The sequence below is a fragment of the Apteryx mantelli genome, chromosome 2, assembly GCF_036417845.1.
Source record: "Apteryx mantelli isolate bAptMan1 chromosome 2, bAptMan1.hap1, whole genome shotgun sequence".
Classification (NCBI taxonomy): domain Eukaryota; kingdom Metazoa; phylum Chordata; class Aves; order Apterygiformes; family Apterygidae; genus Apteryx; species Apteryx mantelli.
The window spans coordinates 36,609,416-36,633,026 of record NC_089979.1 but is presented as its reverse complement, the minus strand read 5'-3'; the positions used below and the strand labels follow the sequence as shown (position 1 = coordinate 36,633,026).

The following is a 23,611-nucleotide window of genomic DNA, read 5'->3' as shown; positions in this document are numbered from 1 at the left end:
GTTGCTGTTGTTGGTGAAAACCTACCAAAAAAAAACCCAACAAAACAAAACAAACCCCACACAACTTTCTTTGCTCATCTGTATAAGCACACACATATGATCTAGGGTTCAGTCATTTATTTGGTTATTTCTGAATTCTTAAGAACATGGTTAAGGCAAGAGATTAAGCATATTAATTACAATTTGTATAACAAGAATAAGAAGATTTGAGTATATCCGTACACTACTTTTATTTAATATGCTTACTTACTGAATGTCATTAGCTATATTCAGCTTAGCTGGCATTCTTGGATAAAAAGAATCTACTAGAACAAAAAAATAAAGTAGTACTAGCCATATTTCTAATATGCTATTTCAAATCTACTCTTGCAAACAAAGCAATAAAAATACTCATTTTGTCTGAAACATACAAAGCAGAGCATTGTTCTAGGTTGTAGGTAACTATGTAACTTTGCAAGTGATATCTGGTTCCTTTAGTTGCAATGGCTTACAGTAGTAGTAAACTAAGAGATCTATTAAAAGAAGTCATAACGCAATTGGAATTTCACATTTGTCAAGCATATAAGGCTACAAGTTTTACAGTTTGTGAATAAACAAGATAACATGTTGAACTGTAACATTCCCAGCCATAACAGATGCAAATGCTTGATGCAGCATATCTTCTCTGGGCTTCCAGAAAGGCTCATGTGCAGAAGAAAAAAATCACTGAGTATAATAGCCCAAGTTTAGTGGAATTGTCATTATATATATATACACACACACACACCCCGAAGTTCAGACTTCAGGAACTGAGTGATCCATCAAACTTTTCATAATGCTAGTTGCCATCCTAAATAAAAGGAAAAGACATTCAGTTTCGTATGACAAACATGAGATCTGTTTAAAGCTTCTAGTCACTGTATCTTTATCATTGCTAGCTCTAATACAATTTAACAATTAGCCTTTTACTCCACCATTTTTGGCAGTAAGTACATTGGTATAGAAAAGCTGCATCAAATTGCACATACAAGACAGAATATTCAGCATCTTTATTAGCAACTGAGTTGTAATACCAACATCTTTCAGGGTGTGTACATTTGTGCAAGCAATAAATTATCACCAGTATGGGGGAGGGGGCAGAAATGGTGGCAGTCTAGACCTGATTTTTTTATTTATTTATTTTTAATTAAAAGAACATACCATGGAAAGAGGGGCAGGGGTCTGATTATACCTGAAGCATTCAAAAAGCTGCAGCATTAGTTTCTAGTAACTTGAAAACCATAACTTTGCAAGGGATTTAGCTACAGAAAGCTAGCTAGTGCTGTCAAATTTATATTAAAAAAAAAAAAAGCGCCATACCACCCCCCCCCGCACCGCACCTCACCTCCCCCCCCTCCGCCACTGTTCTTGGTAGGATGCGGTGATGTCAGAGTTAACTGCATTAGAAATAACATTTAGTTATAAGGTAACAACTTGTGCTATCCACACACTTCAAAAGTTCTGGGAAACTCAAGTTTAGTCTTATATTATACTTAGAACTGGTTAGGTTCTTCAAGAGAAGAAAAAGCAGACAAGTGTTGCTGACATATGAACAGTTTAAAAACAAAACCAGATACAGTCTGAGTAAACCCATGAAGTTAAATAAGTCTTCAGACTTTTCCCTTATCCAGCCTTTATGTTAAGTTTGCACTCATGACAAGATGTAATTATACTTTATTTAATCTGAAAAAAAAAAATCGTCAACTTAATAATCAACACCATGACTGCTTTGTTTACCACTTACCTCTTTATTATATACTCATAAATACTGGAAGGCATGATGGTAATGGTCACTACATTCCCAGCTGTTGCCAAAATGTCTGCTATCTGGGGGTCCTGTTATTAAACAAGAAGTCAAATGAGCAACATCACCCAAGATGATTAATAAAGCAGCAGTTAGAGCATTTTCTAGACAGGTTAATACAACTTCAGGAGACCCACAACTCCTTGTTCAGAATATTTAACCTTCAGCGCAAGTCACTGAACTTGCAGCACTGATAACCAAACATTTATGAAGTTGTATCTTACACATCCTGATTGAAGGAGGAATACATACATAGACAGAATTCCTACTAGAATTCGACACGGGCACAGAGGGAAGCTTATGCTTTAGGCTTATGCCATTGAAGTTAGACTAGAGATAAACACTGAGGGTCAACCTAATGAACATGAAGAAAAAGAGAATGAATTGTTCTACCTATAGATATAAAACTGCTAAAGAAAATTCAAAACATTTGTCTCTCCAGTCAAGTACATGATGTCTCATGATCTCCATTTTCTTAATTAATTTTATGAGTATTCAGCATTACATTCTAATCCTTTTGTGTACATACACACACTGCTTATTTTACCTTCAATCCAATTACATTCTGGCCATTAATTTCACAGATGATGTGCTCTGTAAGAAGTCCATTTCTTGCAGCAGAACTGTCTTTCACTATTGAGGTTATTTTTCCATTCTTGAATATGAAACCAACATGCCCTGTACTGTCTTTATGCATAGTAATAATTCGTTCAAAAGGCCTGTGAGAAAGACAGACGCTTAAAACACAAGAACATATTCCCAGTCTACTAAACCACAAAAAGAACCAAAACACTATTTCAGTATCTTTGACCTGCAAAAAGGAATTATAACACTCATACATCTACTACTTTTCATAGTAGTTGGGTTTAACTTCATTTTTTGAAAGGGCAAGTATTCTCTATTTTAATCTTCTCTTTCCAGGCTGAAGTCACATTACATGGGTATGTAAACTTGTTTACAATCTTATTCTACCTGCATTCCACCCTCTGTGTAGATATTAAAGTGAAAAAAAAAAAAGTAGTGCACTGAAATGCAAGTTTTGTCTACAAGTGCTAGAAGTAGCTAAACTAGTGCAGGCAGTTTTAACAGCTGTAGAGAGACCACAGGACTCTGGAGATCAAGGCTTCCCCATCAACATTACCACTGCCTTATAAACACAAAACCTCAAGGTTGTGTCTTAACAAGCTGCTAAATCCAGCAAGGGGTTGGGGGGAAGAAGAGGTGGCAGGTAGAAGAGGCAGCAGGTAGAAGAGGCTATCTACTGGCCACAGTACTTTGATTTAATACATGACAGAAGTAGTATGCTAGTAGTCTTACTCCATCAGTTTCAAGCTTGGTTCTTAAACAAGAAACAACATTGAAAAAAAGAAAATAAACTTCTGAAGACATGTACTTAGTCAAATCACATTATCTGTCTTTTCATAGCCTACAGGCTTTATGTTGAATGTCAGATTATCATTACATAAAACTAACTACATGCTCATATCCAGCAACAGAAATTTCTATCAATTCCTCAAGCTTACTTTCAGCAAAGCTGGCATAAATTCATGCATAAGTGGAGTTCACAAGAAAACTACCATGCCTAAATACAAATGCAAAGGAAGATTTAAACTCTGTACAAAAATATTCAGAATATTAGTACATCTTTATTGCTTTTCCCATCATTATGAGCAAGAGTCAAGTTGTGTCAGAAGGAGCACAGAATTCTTGAGTTCAGAACTTAAATTTGGCTTGTGCTAGCATTCATTAGTTTCCCTCAAAGATGTTAGGCCTCAACACATCCAGGCAAGATATTTGCACTTGAAGTTTATGCGTTAATAATTACTTCTACAGTAACCCATGAAAGGGAACTTAGTATTAAAGTTCCTCAGAAGTGTTATGCAGGCAGACAGTTTTTGTAATGCCTGCAGTGCTTCTCAAGTGAGCAGACCCCCAAACCCCACAGAATTACTCTTAGATGAGTAACAACCACTTTCTGTATCTGTGGTTAGTTTTACCTGTCCCGAATGATCATTGAAATTCTCTCTCCAGAAGCCTGTTTCAGAACTTTATGAGCTTTATCAGAACTCCATCCTGCACAGTTTTCACCATTGATCTGCAGAACTTGGTCCCCAAATCGCAGACCAGCTAGAGATGCTGGAGAGTTTGCCTGTACTAACTGGACAAATATACCCTACAAAGGAAGAAAGGGCGAATACAAAAATAAAAATAATCTTCCTTAAAGATGAGAGTCAATAACAGAACATACAGCCCTTCAGAGTTTCCCCATTATGTATGTAATACAATTAACAAGTCCTTTTGTCCATTTGGTTGGTATCTCTAAGATGCACTTTGAAACTTTAGTCTCCATTTCTAGATGTCTCTAAAAGACTATGAAAGATAATTAATGCTGAAATAAAGTTAGAAAGAAGGATTTAATACTGTGCTTGTGTTTATTTGAAGGGGTAAGTACTATTCTGTTTTAACAAGAAGTCTGAACAACCGGATCAAGGAAGTACTGATAAGTTCGATAACATCTGCTCGCACATTTAACTAAGAATTCCTTTCTAAGGCATCACAAAGTCTATATACATTTGGAAAAAATACATCAGCAATGCTAGGAACTCTATGGCAGGCTCTTCCAATCTTTCTCAACCCCATTAGCTTTCAACTGCATATTGCTAATGACTTGCTAGCACCTCCGTTAATAACAAGGTGCTAAACATTATTTCTAGTCAAAGTACCCCCAAAAAAACACAAGTAAAACACGTCAGGCTAAAAGAGGTAAATATTCCTCTCCCTACTATGTGTAGGGAGAGAACTGCAATGTCTAGGAAATCCCTAGCATTTCCTATGTTAGAAGGACTACAGAAGCACTTTAAGAATGTATTGAAACTTGTATTCAAGTTTTATTTTTTGCCATTCAGATTAAGTGATCTCGCAAGAAAAGAGTAGCATTCTTCCACATCGAGAATCAAAAGATATCAAAATAGAGAAGCTCCAGAGCAGTTTAAAAGTCTTCTTGCAGCTGCAACCATAGTAAAGGAAACCAGAAAAAGCCTACTCTGAAATTACTCTTTATGCTTTGTAAAGATGACACTTTCACTCTCCTTTTCTCACCAGTAATATATTGGAACAACACAAGGGGAAGTACTTATAAACTACAGGTACTTCCCTGCATACAGCTGAACTGCAAGTATCACTCAATGCTTTCATGAAGCTAGAGGTAAAAGTCCTGAACTGCTAACAAGCATTGTAGCAACTGTGCAAGGATAATTCCATACTTCAAAGTGGAAAACACATTACACAGTTCTCAGGTGCTACAAAAATATTGAAAGTAGAAATTGCTGCTGTAAATTTAGATCCAAGTCTAAACAGCTTAAGCCCTCTACATTTCTGATCTACTGGGAGATTTTTGAAAGCTGATGATGGATAAGTAAACTTACACAGTCACAAAATTGTCTGGTGTATACTAATTTCACTACTAATTGATTTCAGTACTAGTATTTCTACAAGCAAAAGCAACCTTCTATACTCACATTGTCAACAGACTTAAGGCGAAGTCCAATTTTGCCATCTTGATCCTTACACAAAATTGCTTCCCGGATGCCTTGCTTAATTTCTGCTCTGTGAATTCCAATATCATTTCCAGTCACTGGAGCTACCATGTAATTAGTAGAAGGTCGTGTTACCAGTTGCTGATTAAAACAAAACAGCCAGACAATTTAGTTTCAGCTTTCATACCAAGCAATATTGAAAAGCACAAATTAAATCGTAACACCAGTTTTACTGCCCTCCCCCAAAATTGGAAAAATACAGCACTCAGTTTTTAAAGAGCAGAGCAAATAGACACTATTACTTAGAGCAATTCGTTCATCAATTAAATATGGCACTTAGTACTCTACTATCTAGAACTGTAGGTATACATTTAGTCTTTATAATTTTGTTTACTAAAACACCCTTGACTGGTACCTACACCCTGTAACTGAGCAGTTGTTGCCACTGGCAAGTTTCTCTGCACCTCTTCTTCATTGAGGCTCAGTCCCATGTACTGAGAAAGTTCTGGATACAGTCTTGGATATAAGCCTACAGGAGAGAAGGGGGGGAAAAACTGTCAATATAATCATTTTTTTAATAGAACAAATTTGCTCTATTGCTTTCACATTCTATTTTGACAAGTCTTGTGATAGTGTAACATATGTAATTGAAAATTTTGCTGAAAGATCCACTTGAACCAGGACTGCTATTCTACCTCAGTTTACAAAAAGTAGCTAGACAAGTAGTTCTTTTTCTCTTAATTAAAAAAGCCTCTCAAAACTTACAGAGAACTTCCAAGTTACATCCTTAATGGCATAAACAACATTAGACACATGGTGATGTGATCTGAAAGCAAGAGCATGCTCCAGTCTATGAAGACATGTCCTTCCTCCAAAGCTTTTGGGCAATTGGTGGGGAACTACTGGAGAATATAGGAAACATTAAGGACAGTGTATGAAGGCAACAGCATGAACAGAAGTGTGTGTGTGTGGGGGGGAACCTACATGCTATGCTCTTCTGCCAAGTAAAGGACAGCATTGTCAAGAAGCATCCATGCCAAACACATTCTAAATTCCAGACATGGTAATTTCCTATAAAACGCAGGAAGTTAAGGTCTACAGTGAGGTCTGCTTTAATAATCTTTGTAAGAAAGTAGTTATCATTTTCTCATAGCTTCAAAATGAAGTCTTTTTAGACACACTTCTATATCAAGAGAATATAAACAAGGCCCTTAAAGTGTAGTAGGAGGTTGCTCTCTCCTTGAGAGAATGGATCGCAGGAAATGGAAGGAAAGGAAGCTAAATTGTCAGACCTTGATTCAAGCCACTTTGGAAATAAGCTTGATATGAGCTCTAATATTCCATAAATAAGCAAAAGGCGCCATTTAACAAGTGGCAGTTAGAAGAACCGAGTCCACTAGCCATTTTGACTGAAGCAATGGGGACTAAAAAAACTGTTTGGAGGAAAGTAAGGTGGTATAAAGGAAAGCCTTGAAAGAAAGAGGGCTCCCCGATTCACAAAAAAAAGAGCTTCCTAGGGATCATTAAAGGGTAGTATGTATGAAAACAGCAAGAATCCATATTTGACCAGAAACAGAAAATGACTATTCAGGGAAGGAACACAAAGGTGAACACCTTGGCAAGGTAAGGGCTAATATAACAGAAAACCCTTTTTTGCTCCATAAGAGATTCAGGGGTCAAGTTTGCTTTCTATTTCACATGAGTTGTCTGATCTCATTGCAAGATTGAGGTATTAACTTAAAAGTTTTACTGATAAATAAGCTTTTAATAAGCGTTTCTTCTATGCCTGTCTTTTGCTTGCATTTTTCCAGAGCCCTAGGATTACATACACCTAAAGCTGTACAAGACTTCTGCAGCTACTACATTATTCTATTTTGTTCTTCAAAGATGACAATGCAGGATGCATCTTTGCTGGCTCTACTACATTCTCATTCAGAACAATGAGTCTTCCTGTTAGCAGAAAATGCCCGAAAGCTCTTGGTGTTGTATATTCTGACTGATTCTCCTGCAGGATTGACATGTCCTACAGATTGACCGACAGGCCTCCCTTCCTTTGGGATATTTTGAGCGATTAATCAGTTTTCAGCCACACAGCTCCTGAGCTATTCACATACAAGTTGATGTCAAAACTATGTCATATGGCCAGCAATACGGTAGGCACAAAAATCACAGGACAAATCAAACTCCAGACAGCAGAAAGAATACTACCAAGAAGCTGAAGCAAACTTAAAGTCTAATCAGATAAGGTTAGGCTACATGTGCATCTATTCTGGAAAGAATCAAGGAAAGGTTGATCCTTCATGAACTATACAACCTCCTACCTTAAAGTCAGACCTCTTAGACACATCAGTGCCAAGGGGAGAACTGGAGACGGTTACATCCACAAAGCTTTAATGTGATCCGACAGCTGTTCCAGCACTGTTACTGGTCATGTTGGTGAGAGATTTTAGGCCTTTTAGACCAAGTATAACTTACTAGCCCAGAATTCTGACCTCGAAAATATCTCTACACCTCAAAGAGCCACCTGGACACTTTCATAAGGTTAGTTTGTCTATGCACATATGCATAGGGGAAAAGGAAGAAAATGAAATAAAATAAGAGTCAGGTAGCTTTAGATCTGATGGATTTTACACTGGGCTCACTGATCTCAAAAAGTCTGCAGAAATTTTTTTTGCTGCTACTGTGACAATATTAAGTTTCACTCTCCTTGGTACTTCTCCCTTGATCTAGATTTGTATTTTGTTTGTTCCTAAGATAGCTCGTATGTTTGAGCGTGGAGAGGAATGACATTCAAACTCATGCTGTCTTCTAAAGCTTAAACACACAGGTGATGAATAAGAAGATCTAAGTGTTGGAGGTAAGAGTTAAGGAGAACTCAAATAATACAGACAGTAGATCTTGTTATGCTAGGCTCACTTGGAAAAGATTTCCACAAGTCAGGAGACAGGTGACTGTTTGCCACAATTCACTTCAGGAAGTAAACACCATTTTGTGAATTCTATGGCTCCTCCATTAAAAGGTATTCCACCCCCTCCCGAAAAAAGGACCATCTCACCCCTGGTAAACAGCATATAAAGCTACATGTTTATAAATATTTTTGATTGTTCTGAAACTTCAGTATTTTATAACTGCTTTCCAAAACATTTAGGATACTATACAGTACATAAGCTTACCTCCATCATAAGGAATGGGAGCAGAGGCCTCAGACAAAATCGCTGGATTAGCTGGGTTTGAAGAAAAGGCGGTCTGAGCCTAAGAGCAAAGAAACTCATATGCATCATCTTGTACAAGAAAAAGAATCTTTATTATGAATCCAGGAGACAAAGTATCTTTTTTTAAATGTTAATCATCATTTATCTTGGAGCTCTGAAGTCAACCTTTTTCTCTGAAATAACTTCAATGCTACTGCAGCACATTGTATTGAACTACTTCAGTAGATCAACTTCTACCTTCCTCAGAAAAGAAACTACAGTAATGCAGAAAGGCTGTACTGTCAATCTGAGTTCTGGTTTTGTTATTAGTTAGAGAGCTTACAATCTCCTTAAAAGATTCATAAAGTTTTGTCAATGAAGTTTAATGCAAGTTAGTTACATTTTAAAGTATGGCCTTTCGCAGAGTGTTTTGTAATCATTTTTTCCAGCTCGATCACAGCAGTTGTAGAGCATGGCAATTTGCAGGGACTATTCATGAGTTAGTGTCCCTTACTGCTTGTAAATCATTACAACCATAAAATTTAGATGCTACTAGTTTAATATGTTCTGAAAGAATTGAATGTTCTAAATTTCTTTTCTAGAGAAGTTCAAATGCCTGACATTACAGCAAGCACACTAAGTTTAGAAGTTTCTATATTGCTTATTAACTTCCAATGTAAGAGACATCATTAAAGTAGGCCTATTTCCTTCCTTTTCCCAATATGTGAGCTATCCCCTTTTGAGCCCTGTATACTCATAATCAGTGAAAAAAATGTATCTCAGAGGCTTATTAACTGTGATGGAAATAGCTAGTCCAGTATCTTTACCATGGTTGAAAGGTTAGGAGTGGGGGGAGGGAAAACCACTAAAGACATAGTGAAACATTATGCTGAACAGGATACATGAATCACCTAATTCAACACGATGGCCAAATTACCCAGTGTTTTTAAGGAAATAATGCTTAAAAATAGTAGACTTAGTAGTTCTATCAAGGAAGTTGTTTTTAGAAAGAATTTTAGAGCAAAAGTGACTATTTACCAATATCAAATGCATTTAGAAGGAAAGCCTCCGATTCAAATGGTGGACAACAGAAATAGCCTAGAATATTTAATATGACGAGTCCTTCTACTTTAACCAGCAGTCCTTTTAATCTCACTCATTTGTTGTGATTAGAGACTTAGTCTCTCAGTACTCTGCTCCCTTCCCCCCCATAAGTTCTCTCAGCTGTATTTAACAAGATAGCATCTTTACATTGCACTTATACAAAAGGCAAATAATTTAGTCTTTGCTACCAAGAACAGTGCAACTGGAACAGTTCACTCTTGAAATAATGACATTTTGTAACAATGTTTTACTTCCCCTGTCACAGCTATACCTTGTACACAGCCTAGTTCCTCCTAATAAAGTGAGACACTGTCACATAACTGTTCAAGGGCAAGTCTTTTGCTTTGATGATAGCAATAAGAATATCCAGCTCTTTTCACTGGGGATCTGTAACCAAATGCTCTTGACTCCTCCTTTCTGTCCCACCCACTGCATGAATTTCCTTACAGACTGTCTGGCTTGATGTCCCACTTAAGCAGTAGAACTTCCTGAAATCCTACTACAAATTTTGATTGGACAGTCTTTAAGTATGACAGCAAGTATACATCCAGCATGAAGTATTTTCTGGAAAAGTGATCTTTGAGATTAGTGTCACTGAGGATATAAACTAAGTTAACCGAATAATTTGTCCAGCTCCCTATGGAAACCTCTCAGGGCTTACTCTTAGTTGTCTGTGAAAAACCGTAACAGAGCTGACAAAGGCGTAGCCACATGAACATGAACCGCTGCCCAAGTTAATAAGCCCTGCTGAGACTATTGGCAAGACAAGTATAGAAGATGAGTCCCTGCTCTATGAAATGACACAACATAAATCTACAGTTTAATGTTTTACAGGACTCAGCATCAATACCCTCTTTGCATTTCATCACATATTCATTGAGTAGTAACAGGAGTTAAGTAGTAGGAAGATTGCATTTAATATTTTTCATTGGAACATGAACACTAACAGTTGGTCTTTAAAAAACTGAAAGACCATATTCTTGGCTCCAGACTGCTTTTTTAGTTCGGTGTTACCTGACCATAGCAAGAGGACTTTGGAAAGATAAGAAAAACGAAGGAGAGCGATCACCAGCACAGAGCCTACCACTTCAAGACTCCCACCCCACACACATAATAGGTGAGACTAAGGCACTCTACTGTGGGACAGCAGAGAAGTTAACAGGCTTTTCTGTGCAGTTTGCTCACTTGCTTCCCAATGAGATGGAAAGGGACACCTTAAAACAGAGTATAACTCACTTCTGTTGTTTAAGCAGGGAAGTAATCCAGCTTACACAATTTCCACTTTTCCTCTTAAATGTAATAGGATTCTCCGTAGCTTCTTCAGCCTTTCTTTAAGGTCAAGTTTCTCGTAGAATTTTTATTCATTAAAATGTCTTTCATTACTTGGTTTGACAAACATTGTTTTTATTTTCATCTTGTCTAATAATAAAAGCTACCAATGCTCTTACGCACAAAGGGGTTTACACAAATGTGATAATCTAAAGTATCATGAGAGCTAGTCACTATCCTAAAGCAGCAAAGGACAAGTGTGCAATTCCCTATGGTGTTAAGAGAGGCAGTAGTGGTTTCTGAGCCCAAGTGATCATGAAAGCTTTCTGCCACAGGTTTGAACACCAGGAATAGCAAGCTTACTAGTTCAGCCAGTACCTATTCATTACTTCAGAGTTGCCCTGTAGTACGAGAAGGGACTATTCATGTTTGTCTAGTTAAGATCATATAAAAAATGAGGTACACATATCAACACATTAAAGAACTACCCAAGTTAGCAAAACAAAATGAATATATTCAACAGCGGTGAAATAAGCATTAATCACATTATACCAAACCATAGTTTTGTTTCCTCCTTTCAGAGTATAATGGCAAAACAAGAATTCATACCTACATTAGAAGTCCCTCTTCCCCTAGAGTAAAAGTCATTAGCTCTATTATTGTCATTAAAACTAACCTCATGAAAGTCTACCACATTTTACCATACCTGAATAACTTTGTCCACCTTCAGATCTTCCAGGGAAGGGTAAAGAGACATTTTGATGCAGTCTCACTGGGATAAAAGGATGAAGAGAAAAGCAAACAAACAAAATGGTCAGATTCATCAGAAACATTTACTCAGCATTGCAACTTAAAACAACAAAAAAAGAGCAAGCTGTGAAATCCTCGGCTGATCTGTGGCCTGTAAGTCTTAGCATTACAAATACCCAGCACTTGTATTTAAACTCCATTAAGACTAGCCATTTAATCTGTTATCCACAATGGTTTTTCTATAATAGGCTTTATTTACTACACTCAGTGTCATCAAGGCTTAGATCTCAACTATGAGGAAGGCCTATACAGGGAAACTGTGTTCCAAAAGAAGTATTGCAAATAGACTTTAGGACACTAGGATGCAATGATGATGAGCTATAACAGGAAAAAAAAAATCATGCCCCCCCCATTGTAAGTAGGGGGGTATTTTATATACAACTGTGGAAGCTTTCACACTGTCATTCAGACTATCTAAAAATTTCCATGGGTTCTGAAGTTTCATTAAGAAGCCACTAAAGACAACTGGCTTCCAGTATCCATTTGGACCATATAAGTTTTAGCAAGAGACCATAAACCAGCCAGACTCAGCCAGCGGAGAGTTTCAAAATGCAGGGAGACTTCAGCCTGTCTCTCATGTGATGTTGGGAAAGTCCTGTGGCAACATAACAGGAAGGGGCAGGACACACACACACAACCACACTCCACACAACTTCACATGATCCTCTAAGGCACCATATTGACACTCAGTTCTGCTAGAGCCAGCTAACGGAGGCTTTGGGAACCATTATTTTCATTAACTCCCTCACTCACATTATTGCTGAGGCCAACAGAAGAGCAATTCATTGCACAAGAGCAATAAAATGTTTCATCTCAAACTGTGTAAGCATTTAAGTTGGAGGGGGACAAATGGAAGAAGACAAAATAAGACACAGTTTTTGCAAGTTATATGAGGTACTGAGAATGAAGTTAATGGCAGCCCTATTAAAAGCTTCCAGTTTTGGGATTGTCATACAATGAATAGTTTATAAATCCTTATTTGTATAACAATTTAGAAATAACTCCAGGCTGAAAGTGATTGCTACATAATATCTACATTTAGAGAAGCTCATGAATTTAAGTTGATGAAAAAACCCTGATGCCTAATGTTATACTGCAGTAACAGAGGAGACTTTTCTTATCACACTAAGGCCATCGACAATGTTTCTAATTGTTCAGCAAACTGCCTGACAGCTCCAGTATCACGGCAGATCACAATCAGATGATCAAAAAAGAGTACCAGAAATCTGATGAGAGATACCAATTTGATAAACTGTGCACATGTGGCCCATTACATTGTAAAAGCTAGTTGTGACTGATGCTTTTGTCAAACTGTTGCAACTAAACCAAATATAAAAGAGCTTCCAGGTCTCAACTATAAACTAAACATGCAATTAAAAAAAAGTTTAAAATTCTGTTTCAAGCCAGCATTGACCTGAAACAGTCAGTTTTGGATGAGTGGAAACATAACAATAGCAAACGCAAGTCCAAATCCAATGAAACCCTCACTCAGGTAAGCAGTCCTCCGGACTTGGCGTTCTGCTGCTGATACCTCTAAAACCATCTACAGCATCAGGCACACAATCTACTTCTAAGCTACATCTCTGCTGGTAAATTTAACTACAGGTTCAAGCACTGACAGAGTCATTCAAAATTAGTACGCTCCCCAAGCACTATGAAGGCATGTTCCCCACAGACAGCAAAGACACCCTGTTTTAGGGTGATGAGGGAAAGGGAAAAAGGGTTCTGCTAACAGTGGGCTATGACTTTATACGCTAGGTAGAAAACAGCACAAGGTCTGTTGGATTTCTGGTCCCAATGACCAATTTCCACACTCTAGTTAGTTTACACCTCCACCAGCTTTAGTTTTTCTTCCACAGACCACTCCCACTCTGCACTGTGATTCCTGGTCATGTTTGTCACAGAGCCCATCTCAAACTTCTAGTTTACCAAGAGGAGTGCGGTACTTCCTGTAGGAGAGCGCTAGCAAAGCTAAACACGCATTTGTTCTCTGATCACTTAAGGAAATATTCCAAGAGCTTATCCTGCCATTTTACTGTCATATAGGCCACCGGGTCTTCTCCGCTGGAAGTTCACAAAACCCAAGCATTTGTCAACACTACTGAGGAGCCGCTCTTAGCTTCCTGTCTATAAACTCCACGGTTACTATTTTTGGGTTTCCAACTAAATAGCTAGAATAATTGTCACCACTGTAACTACATTTAGTGAGCATGTATCTTTGTTGCTTTTATGTCAAAAAGGAGTATTTTCAGTTTCTGCACCAGCAGTTTTAACACTTATCTGACCTTTAATTAGCTAAAGGAAGTTAAGTATTTAAGACTCCAAAAAACAGTGTATTTAGTTTAAACTATGACCATTTGATAGTCATTTTCACTGTAAGAGACCACCAGTAAACTCAGGAACAATCTGCCCATGACTTGTACCTAATGTTATCCACAGTATAAACAAGAGTTTAAACAGACTCTGAAACAGCCTTAAACAGGAGCTAGCTAGAGGGTTACCACAAAAGAGGAGCCACTAGCTTCCTTTCCTCTCTTAAAGATCTATGGTGATTTGCCTTGATCTACAGAATCATTTGCCTTGATCATTTATATACTCCTAAATACACGCAGTAACCTATAAAAGTTTTTAGAAAAGCAAAAGTGAAAGAGTTTTAAAAAAAACAAAAGGAAAGAGTGGAGCAGGAAAAACGCAGTCATAATCCAGCTAGCAACCTCATAGACCTCTTCCGTAAAGACTTCCCCACTTTTCTGAGTATCTTTGGCTTGGAAATGCTGCTACGCAGCAGTCAGCACTTCTGACTAAGTAGATCTTATTTACCAAAGGAGAGCAACCAATCACCAGCCCGAGGGACCCAAGGAAACGCAGCACTCGTGATATCCTTAGGCTATCAGCAGGAAGTTTTGGAAGTAGAAGTAATCTCTAACATAACAAAGTGGCATAGCTGGAACAAGATGGGCTTTCGGACATATTTTTCAGGTCTGGAATGACAAAGCTAAATGTAGTTTAAGAACTGAACTCCAAGCCTGACCAGCATGTAGCAACTGCTACCTCTGAAAGAAGCAGCAGCCAGGACTTGGGGAGGTGGGGGAGGAGGGGGGGAAGAAAAAGAAAAGAAAAGAAGCATTTTATGATTGTGGCATATGGATAAATTAGAGCAGGCCATAAAACCAGTACCTCTATTAAGCATTGGCTTTGATTTCCAGAACAGCTAGAAACCTATGAACTAAAAATTTATCTTTAAGGGAGACGCAGGACAAAGCCTCCCAAAGGTCAGGCAGAGACATCAGGAACAGAGCAACTGTCCAGAGACACGTTCTCCACTAATAACTGAGGCTTTATTTCTTCTGATACGTGTCTAATTAGCTTCTGAGCAGCTGCTCTCATTTTGCATTTAGCTCCGAAATCTGCTGCCTCTATTTCAGACCCGAAGGGCTCCCCGGCCCCAAAATCCATCCCACCCCTAAACCAGCATTAGATCAGCCTAAAAGAAGGTGTTACAAGCGCCTACAAGTCTTCTCACGAACGCACAGGCACCAGACGAGAGGCAGCGGTCTCACAACGAGCCTGAAGGAGCCGGCAGAAACCCCAAGTCGGCCTCGCTCGTAACAAAGGGCCGCAGCCACCCTCGCAGCCGCAGCGTTTCCGAGGCGGCGGCCGCGGGCCCCCCCCCGAGCCGGTGCCCGGCGCAGAGCGCCCCCGCCGCAGCACGACATGGCGGCCCGGCGGCGCCCCGCGCCCCGGCGCCCCGCAAGGGAGAGAGGGACGCGCCGCTTCCACGGGCGGAAAACCGAAACCGCTTCTCCCTCGGGGCGGCCGCGCTCCCCCCTCTCCCCCCAGCCCTCCACGGCGTCGCCGTGGTGCCGGCGGCTCCGCTTCGCCTCGCGCGGCAGCCGTTAGCGCCGCCGCGCGCACCCGGCGCGAGCCCCCCCCCCCCCCCTCGCGGCGCCGCCCCGGGCCCCGCACACAAAGGGCGGCGGGTGTGTGTGGGGGGGAGCCGAAGGGGGGCGCAGGCCGGCAGCTCCCCGCCTCTTACCTCAACGCAGGCGGCGGCCGCCGTTCGCGGAAGAGCCTCAGCACACAGACAGGCAGTGGCAGCGGCAACGGCTCCCGCAAGTCCCCGCGGCGCCGCTATGAGAAGAGCGCGGGCGGTGGAACAACTGGGGCGGCGCCGCGCATGCTCCGGCCGCGGGAGCTCGTGACACGGCGGCGGGACGGGGAGCCGGGGGCCGAGCCGAGCCGGGCTGGGCCGGGCCGGGCCGGGCCGGGGCGGCCGCCGCTGTGGGCCCGGAGACACCGGGGCTGGCGGGTGCCTTTCCTATTCCTTTTCCACTTTTTTTTTTTTTTAATAAAATGTATTCTGTGCTCTTTATATCAGTTACTGATTGCTTGGGGTTCTTCTTTTCCCCCTCTTTGTATATTTATAAATTACAGCGGCACAGAGGCTCCTGCGTGCTCATCGCCTGAGGTACAGTTTAGCGCCATCCACGGGACCTCCCTGACCTGGTGTTCATTTGAAATAAAGCACGTCTCAGGGAAACACCCCGAGAGAAATCATGATTTAAAGTACACTAGTTACAGACAAATTCTACTACAAACTAGGAAAGTGGCTCTCGTACTTAATTACTGTAATTATTACTCCTTTGCCTTATTTATAGCATTAACTTCTCCAGCATCAATTTTCAGTCTTTTAAATCCTTCTTTGCAAGACTGCCTGTTGTCGAAGTTTGTTCCTCATGTAGGTAACTATTCTGGTTGACAAACACCAGCGCCAGAGCAAGGGAAGGGAGGGTGTTGCTGGACACAGGAGGAAAGAGGAGGAAGAGGAAGGAAAGGGAAGGTCCCTCCCTTTTAACAGCAGCAAGCTGTTACACCATTTCCACTGCCTATGAAATTACAACTGTATTTAAACAGACTTTATTATAATATATATTTTTCAGCCCTCCTAAGCTTTTTGGATCTCTCCGGTTGTTAGCATCTTCAGTGAGCATCACAGGGGTGCATCACATTCTGGTAGCAGTCGCAGCAGTCTTAAATTTGGAGATATAGACTCTCTCCAGCTGCTCAGAAGGTTTCTGTTTTTATATCCAGTCATCAGCCAGATCTGTCTTAACCGTTGACTCCTGAGTCATGCAACTACAGATCACTAAATATATATTTTAAGTGCAATTTTGGGCTTACCATATGAGTTCATAAAAATTCTGTTAGGTACTTTTTGGGCAGGGAGGAGGGAGAGAGAAAGGGAGGGAATCTTACGCTGACTTAATATTAACAGACAATTATTGCTTTTGTAGTGCTAAATTTTCTGTGTAGTCAAAAGTGATTTTTAACATAAGTGAAAGACTTAAAAGTGTGTATGTAGCTTTTCATCCTGTGATGAGCTCAGTACGGGTGAAGCCCTGTGCCCACCCTGGGTAGTGGTGGTCATCAAGACCATGGTAGTGTCCATATAGCACGGAAATAGCAGATGTGCGATCAACTGAAGCACTTAACACAACTGTGCATTGTCTAGGTGGCACAACTCTGCTGAGCTTGGTGCTGACAACTGAAGGGCAATATCTTCTTTTATTTTGACTTCAAATGTCCCTCTCATTCCAGAGACACTGCTCTTATCTCCAGAAAGCTAGGCTGTTATTTGCTATTTTCTGCATTACTTTATCCCTTGTCACAATCTTTTGAGACATTCTGCTATCAAGGTAGCAGCATTTGTCTGTAGACGCCAGACCTGCATTGTCAATTCACGTCTTGATTTTACCCAAGAGGCTATAATAGAACATGCTTTTTTTTATTTATAATGATGTCCTAGCCAAAACACACTGAGCTTCATACAGTCTATTATTTGTTGGGCATAGTTTGTGTGCACTATTAACAACACGTAATCTAAAAATAAGCAAAGACCAAGCAGGCCAGTAGCTCTGGCACCATATCCAGCTGGGGGATTGAAAATCCCTGTATGGTAATGGAAGTGAATCTCATTATCTTCATCTTTGAATGTATCATGAAACACAACTTATTAAAGATTTTAAACGAGAACAGTATGAAGATGCAGGTTAAGACCAGGTTTTGAATAGAGAAAAATTAACCTTGTTATACTGAAAAACATTCTTAAAATTATTGTTCAGTTAAATATAGGAATGAAACATAACAAAACAGAAAGATAATTATTAGGAAAAGGCTCTGTCTAATCTGTGCAGCAAATGCACTGTTTGACATGTTTCAGAGTCTTGATTCTTTGAACACAGAGACCAAAAGGTCTTCCAACCATGATCCCACTATATCCAAAAAGTCTGAGTTTCCTTCTCAGAGAAGCTGAGACAAGGAAGGAGATGGCATGTTCCTCAGTCTCTCTGTGAGGTGAATTCAAAATCTGGGACAGGGGAAATACTTTTGTGCTCCAGAATTCAGACACTGGCAGCAGAAGGGCATGGTTGTACCTTTCTATGAACTCTATGGTGATTGGGGAGCTCTGAAGAATCAGAGCTAAAACACCCAAACAAGCGGCTCTCCATTAGTTCCTGAAGTATTTGCAGAAGGGATTCCAAGATTACCTATTGTTTGAGAGAAGTGGAACAAATGGCAGAGTTATCAGATTTTGCTTGCTGAAATTAGAACACCCATGGGCAATAGCATGGTAATTTTCTGTTACAATATACTATTATTTCTTTTTACTAGTTGTATGCCAACTTTCAAAGAATAATAGAAACTACCAGATCAATATCAGTGTCAGCAGCTGCAAAAATCTTAATAAAATAATACGTGGTAATCACCCAAAAATTCACATTTCTCCTTTGAAGCTGGAAGTAAATTGTGCTTGTGTTCCTTAGGAAGCTCTCCACCCCTGCAACAATGAGACATTAAAAATGGTCACTCAAAACACGTACAAACTGTGCAAGAGAGCACCCTGGCAGTACTGGAAGTAGAATAACTGTATTAAAGAGGTTCTTTGCCTCTAGTTAGAGTGTGCTAGGGTGAGTTAACTGGTCCTGCTCTAACCTGGGTGCAAAGAAAATCCTGACGTACTGTTTGTGTTTCTAGAACAAACCAGCTCCAAGCCAGTTTAGAGTAGCTCTCTGGTGCTGCATCGCACTGAGCACTGATACACTTCTAGATTTTGTAAAGAAGAATTTTGAGAGTTTGCATACAGAAAAAAGAATTCCAGCATGAAGAAAACTATTATACAGAATAAATTACATTAGAAGAGCTTCACCCAAGTCAAGCATTTAACGTTAGAAACTGACAGAATTAAAATTGCCTGGGTCACTTGGTTTCTGACTCCCTGTTTGTATGTCAAAGATCCAGTCTTTTAATGACAATACAACATATTATTTCCACTCTCCCCTCATCAACCCATGGAATGGACAGTGCTCAGTGAATGTACAATTTTTCAGTGTCCAATCTGCAGTTCCGTGCCTGATTTCCTGCCTGCTATTCAAACTCTGCTGTAAGGATGGAAATATTAATGTTGTCACAGTCTTTTTTGAGTAACACTCTAGTGTCTGATTGCTGTGCAAACAATTACTAATTATTTTTTCTACTATAATTCCCAAGATACAGTCAGAGAAATGAGACATTTAACTTGAATATGCTCATAATGCATTATTTCAAGCTCTCAGTTCTACAAACTCTTTGTGAGAATTATTGAACAATATTTGTTAAATCAGCACCTAAGTGACTTCAGTCACAGTCATGTGTGTTGAGCACTTCTACAAATTAAAGTCCAGGGCCTTTATGGGGCAACTGAAAAATGAGAAAAACACAGTGGTCACTTGAGAAGAGTCTGACTAAAGGACTTTATCATCACACAGGAACCCTGTGGCAGAGGTGGGAACAACATCGGATTCTGCAGACTGGCTTTCCAGGGCTTAAGAAATATGGCATTCCTCTCTCTTCTTGTGATCCCTCTCCTCATTCATTAGATATCTTTCAACTTTTATAGCAGATGAAGCAACAATCCTGCAGACAACAGACTCCTTCATGCACAACCCTGAATCAAGCCTTAGGGAGAGGAGACAGGAAAGGAAACTCAGGAAATGGGTGGAATTGAGCTCCGTGCTTAAACACAGAAGGGGTGACTGTGCTTTTTCTGTACCTAATTCACAAATGGGACTTCATTGGAAAGGACTTAAACAAACTAAACAGCTCTGTTCTACCTCTGACTTACATGTTTATATGTTTTTAAATCTATATCCTATGTTTTAATGTTGTAACAACTGGAAACAAAAGCTAGGCGTAGTAGAAGTGAGGCATATATTTAACAGTGACAGTAATTTAACTATTAGATCCTGCTTCCCCACAAATTTAGTGGTTTTCCTTTCTCTTGATGTCTCTAAACCAGCATTTTGTATATTCACGTTAGATATGTTCTAGTTCAGGCAGAAGTTAAGGTCCATGATTCAGGCACCACTGGTGAAATTCTGTGGTCTAGACGAAGCCTGACTAGAGGACTAAAGATAGATCCTGCTGTCCTCAAAGTCTTCAAATCAAATAATCTGACTGAACATACCCCTGCATTCTGCCTTTACTGGATCACAATGATAAACTGGACTCAGTTGAAAATGAAAGCACAGCAGGAATTTGAATGTTATAACCCAAGAGGTTTCATTGAAATCATTAGGCAAATCTTGCTGTGGCCGTAGCTACCCCCAGGGAGGACACTCCTGCCCCAACTCTCCTTCACACTTTGCTAATGCAGGGTTCAGTGCTGGTAGCAAGAGTGGCATGAGGAAACATGGGCTCTGATGCCTCATTGGGAGTCTGGCATATTGTCTTAAAACACTAAAAAGGAAAAATTTGAACAGACACCAGCCTCTGAACTGGGGTAGCTGAGATAGATTCAGATGTTCTCCCTTTGCTGCTTTTGCTATGGGAACTGTAATCTCTGACAGAAGGGGAAAAGAAAAGCTAAGCATGACAGTGACTCCAACTGTTACAGCAGTATTCACCAGAATGCATCTGTCAGAACTGGCATTCTTGGGTCCTGCAGAGTTAACATGACAGTTTTCATGAAGGCTGCCTTGGGAACTTAAATTGCCTTAAGTGATCAGAACCTCACTTTATTTATGACTCATCTGAAGGCATGCTCTACTGGTGGTACAGCACCCTTGCGTGCCTGAAGAACTGTTTCCACCCTAACTCAGAACTCAGTAACTCAACACTTTTTTCTGCAGCACAGGAGGTTTTTTTGGAAGTCTGCCACCACACTTCTGATGACACCAAACCTGTTTAACTTATGAGAACAGACTTTTGAACCATATGACTACTGAAGCACTTATGTTTGTCAGCTTGTTAAGAAAAGCAACTATTTGTTCCCATTCGTAAACTTTCCAGCTGTTTCAATACTTCTGTCTTTTACCTGGAGTTTTGTCTTTATCTTCCTCACTTCCTGTTCTCCCTTACGTCTACCTGTCATCCCTTATCCATTAGTTCTTTCTTTTTCCTATAGTACCATGTTCCTTTCATGTATTTCTTTTTCACTTCTCTCTTTCTCCTTGTGGTTTAAGTCTTTTCATCTGCAAAGCAAAGCCATGACAAAAGGTAGTTTTGTGATCTTTGCTTATTTAACTTAAAAAATAATGTAAACACATATAGAAGGAAATGGGCAATATGCAATACTCCAGCAATTCTGGTGCTAAAAAGTCATAATTACTTGTTAAATATCAGCACAGATAGATAGTTTTCAAAATTATCCATCTGCATTCAGTTGCAATTCAATTTTCTCAGACCAAAAGGCTGATTCACATGTAAATCTAGTGGACTGTGCTTTAGACAGCTAATTTAAGTAGTTCCATCTTCATCTGTCTTCAGTCTAGTCTGGGCGGTTGGTCAACCTTACACTTTCAAGGTGCTTTCAGGTGTCTATTACAACATGCCTTATTTTTCCTTTCTTCTGCACAGTGAAGACATTGTGTACTGCCACAGTTCCCTTTAACCAAAAAGAAAGCTTTGGCTGCATAGATGTATGATTATGAAAAAGAATATATCACGGAAGAGGATTCAAGCCATGATTGGTGGATTTCTGCTGCAATACAGAATGGAACTAACTCTTCAGTTCTTCTTTCATATCCTCCAATAAATGCTTTGAAACAAATAATAGCCATAAAGATGGGGAAAATATAATATTCAAGCAATTCGAGTACTAGGACACATGTATTTTCTCTTGGAAGAGCAGAATGTGGATCAACAGCATAGCTGTGTGCCTACAGTATGGACAGCCTCACCCTTTGTTTAGTTCTTTGCATTTTGCACAGTCCAGTAAAGCTCAGTTGTACTTTAAAAGACACATTTATGTACCTCCACTCTAGGATTTCCCATACCTAGGTTACATGTCAGCAGCCATCCACAAAGGGCATTCTCAGAGAATGATCCTGTGTTTGTATATAGATCTGACGGAAAAGTGATAGAGGCTTCTGAAACAGCAGAACTGTCCAAGGAAATATGTGACAATAACTTCTCTCTGCCCACCAGGCAGCCCCCGTTGTTTCCATGCTGAGGATCCTTTCCAGCTGGTGTTGCTAATCCAGCTTCTCCATTTCCCCCAGACTTCTCCCCCCAAATTCTTCAATCCTTTAGCCTCTAAAGTGGCCACAGTAACCTCTGAAACCACCATGAAGGGGAAGAGGAACCCACTGACAACTTCAAATTACCTCTGAGTCCCCATCGACCCCTTCTCTCCCCTCAGATCTGCAGCAGACCACAGCCTGAAGAAAGAGTCCCCCTTTTGACCACAGGTCATAAGTTGACTCCCATCTCCCAGCATCCAAACAGCATCCTGCCGTGGATGGAAGGAGGAAGGTGGAGGACCTCTTCATTTCCTTGCATATGGAGCTCATGGAGAATGCTGCTGTGCAGGCTGATCACTTCAGGAGCAAAATGAGTGCGTAGCCAATGTGCTCAGCAGCCTGATGGGAGGGCTTGCTGAACTGGCATGAACCCAAGCTGTAGGGCTAGAGGGATACCAACACCTGCATAAAAAGCATGGAGATATCTGTAAACAACAGACGGGTTTTGAAGATGCCATCCTCACAGCATAAATACTGGTGTCACTGGTTATTTTTTAATGTTCACATACATGCCTGCCCAGTCCTTCATAAACTGGCCAGCTGTTCTCTGCCTGCTCCTATAATGTTGCCGAAGCCCTGCAACTATCTTCCAGTCTGTTGAAGCTAAAAAGAAACTAACTTGATCTACCTGGCTTTTTCCTTGACAGGGAAAAACAGTAAAACAACCTCTCTCTCTTACTGTCCTTCTTCTGTCTCCGTTTAAGCTGTTTGCTAAACCAACAGTGAGGGTAACTGTGAATGTGTTTGGTGCTTTCTTGTTGGTGGTTGAACCTTTTTGCTGATTTAGAGCCTTTGTTTTGACTTGCTTGGTTGAGCTAATCATGGCTTAAGACTCAGTAGAGTTAAAGACTTGTTATCTTTTCCCTGGCAATAGTGGATTTAGATGTTCTGCAAGGCACAGACAATAGTACCTTACTCCGATATGTAAGCAGAAAGGGGCAAGGTCTTAAGAATGTGTGAAAAGCATTTTAGTTTGGGTCGGGAGTGCAAAGCAAATCTCCCAAATGTACCCTCTTACAATATTTTGGTTTGCATTTAGTGAAACAGATTTAGAGTTCACAAACTGCATTGTTTGATTTTGGATGAATATAAACCTTTGCAGGCTATGAGCACATCTGGTCTGTTCCACTAAGGGGTATTCAGTCCATTTGGCCAGACCACTGTGAAGTAAAACAAAACCAGAAACAAAATATAGATAGAGCAAGCATCAGGTCTTCAGCACCAACTGTTTCACTCTACGGATCTACTCCTATTTTTTTACACCACTTGCTACTGCTGACATAAACTTGGATGGCTAGGGACCTTCCAGCAACTCAGCCT

At 40.1% G+C, this 23,611-nt stretch overlaps 1 protein-coding gene across 1 annotated transcript; it reads right to left on the bottom strand.

The window, feature by feature from the left end:
• Positions 1–102: 102 nt before the first annotated feature.
• SDCBP (syndecan binding protein) lies at positions 103–15,907 on the bottom strand. The gene is made up of 9 exons (XM_067290487.1): positions 15,769–15,907; positions 11,629–11,694; positions 8,532–8,610; positions 5,778–5,887; positions 5,341–5,499; positions 3,820–3,995; positions 2,370–2,541; positions 1,763–1,854; positions 103–829 (listed from the first exon to the last, which is right to left on the bottom strand). Exons 2-9 carry the CDS (start codon positions 11,677–11,679, stop codon positions 775–777), a joined length of 894 nt encoding a protein of 297 aa, XP_067146588.1. The 5' UTR covers positions 11,680–11,694; positions 15,769–15,907; the 3' UTR covers positions 103–774.
• Positions 15,908–23,611: the final 7,704 nt, after the last annotated feature.

Excerpts from the sequence above, each read along its gene's own strand:
- SDCBP (XM_067290487.1), bottom strand. The coding sequence starts at position 11,679 with ATGTCTCTTTACCCTTCCCTGGAAGATCTGAAGGTGGACAAAGTTATT. Across the intron at positions 3,996-5,340 it reads GCCTTAAGTCTGTTGACAAT|GGTATATTTGTCCAGTTAGT; the intron begins GTGAGTATAGAA and ends CTTCCTTTGTAG. Across the intron at positions 2,542-3,819 it reads TCAATGATCATTCGGGACAG|GCCTTTTGAACGAATTATTA; the intron begins GTAAAACTAACC and ends TCTTTCTCACAG.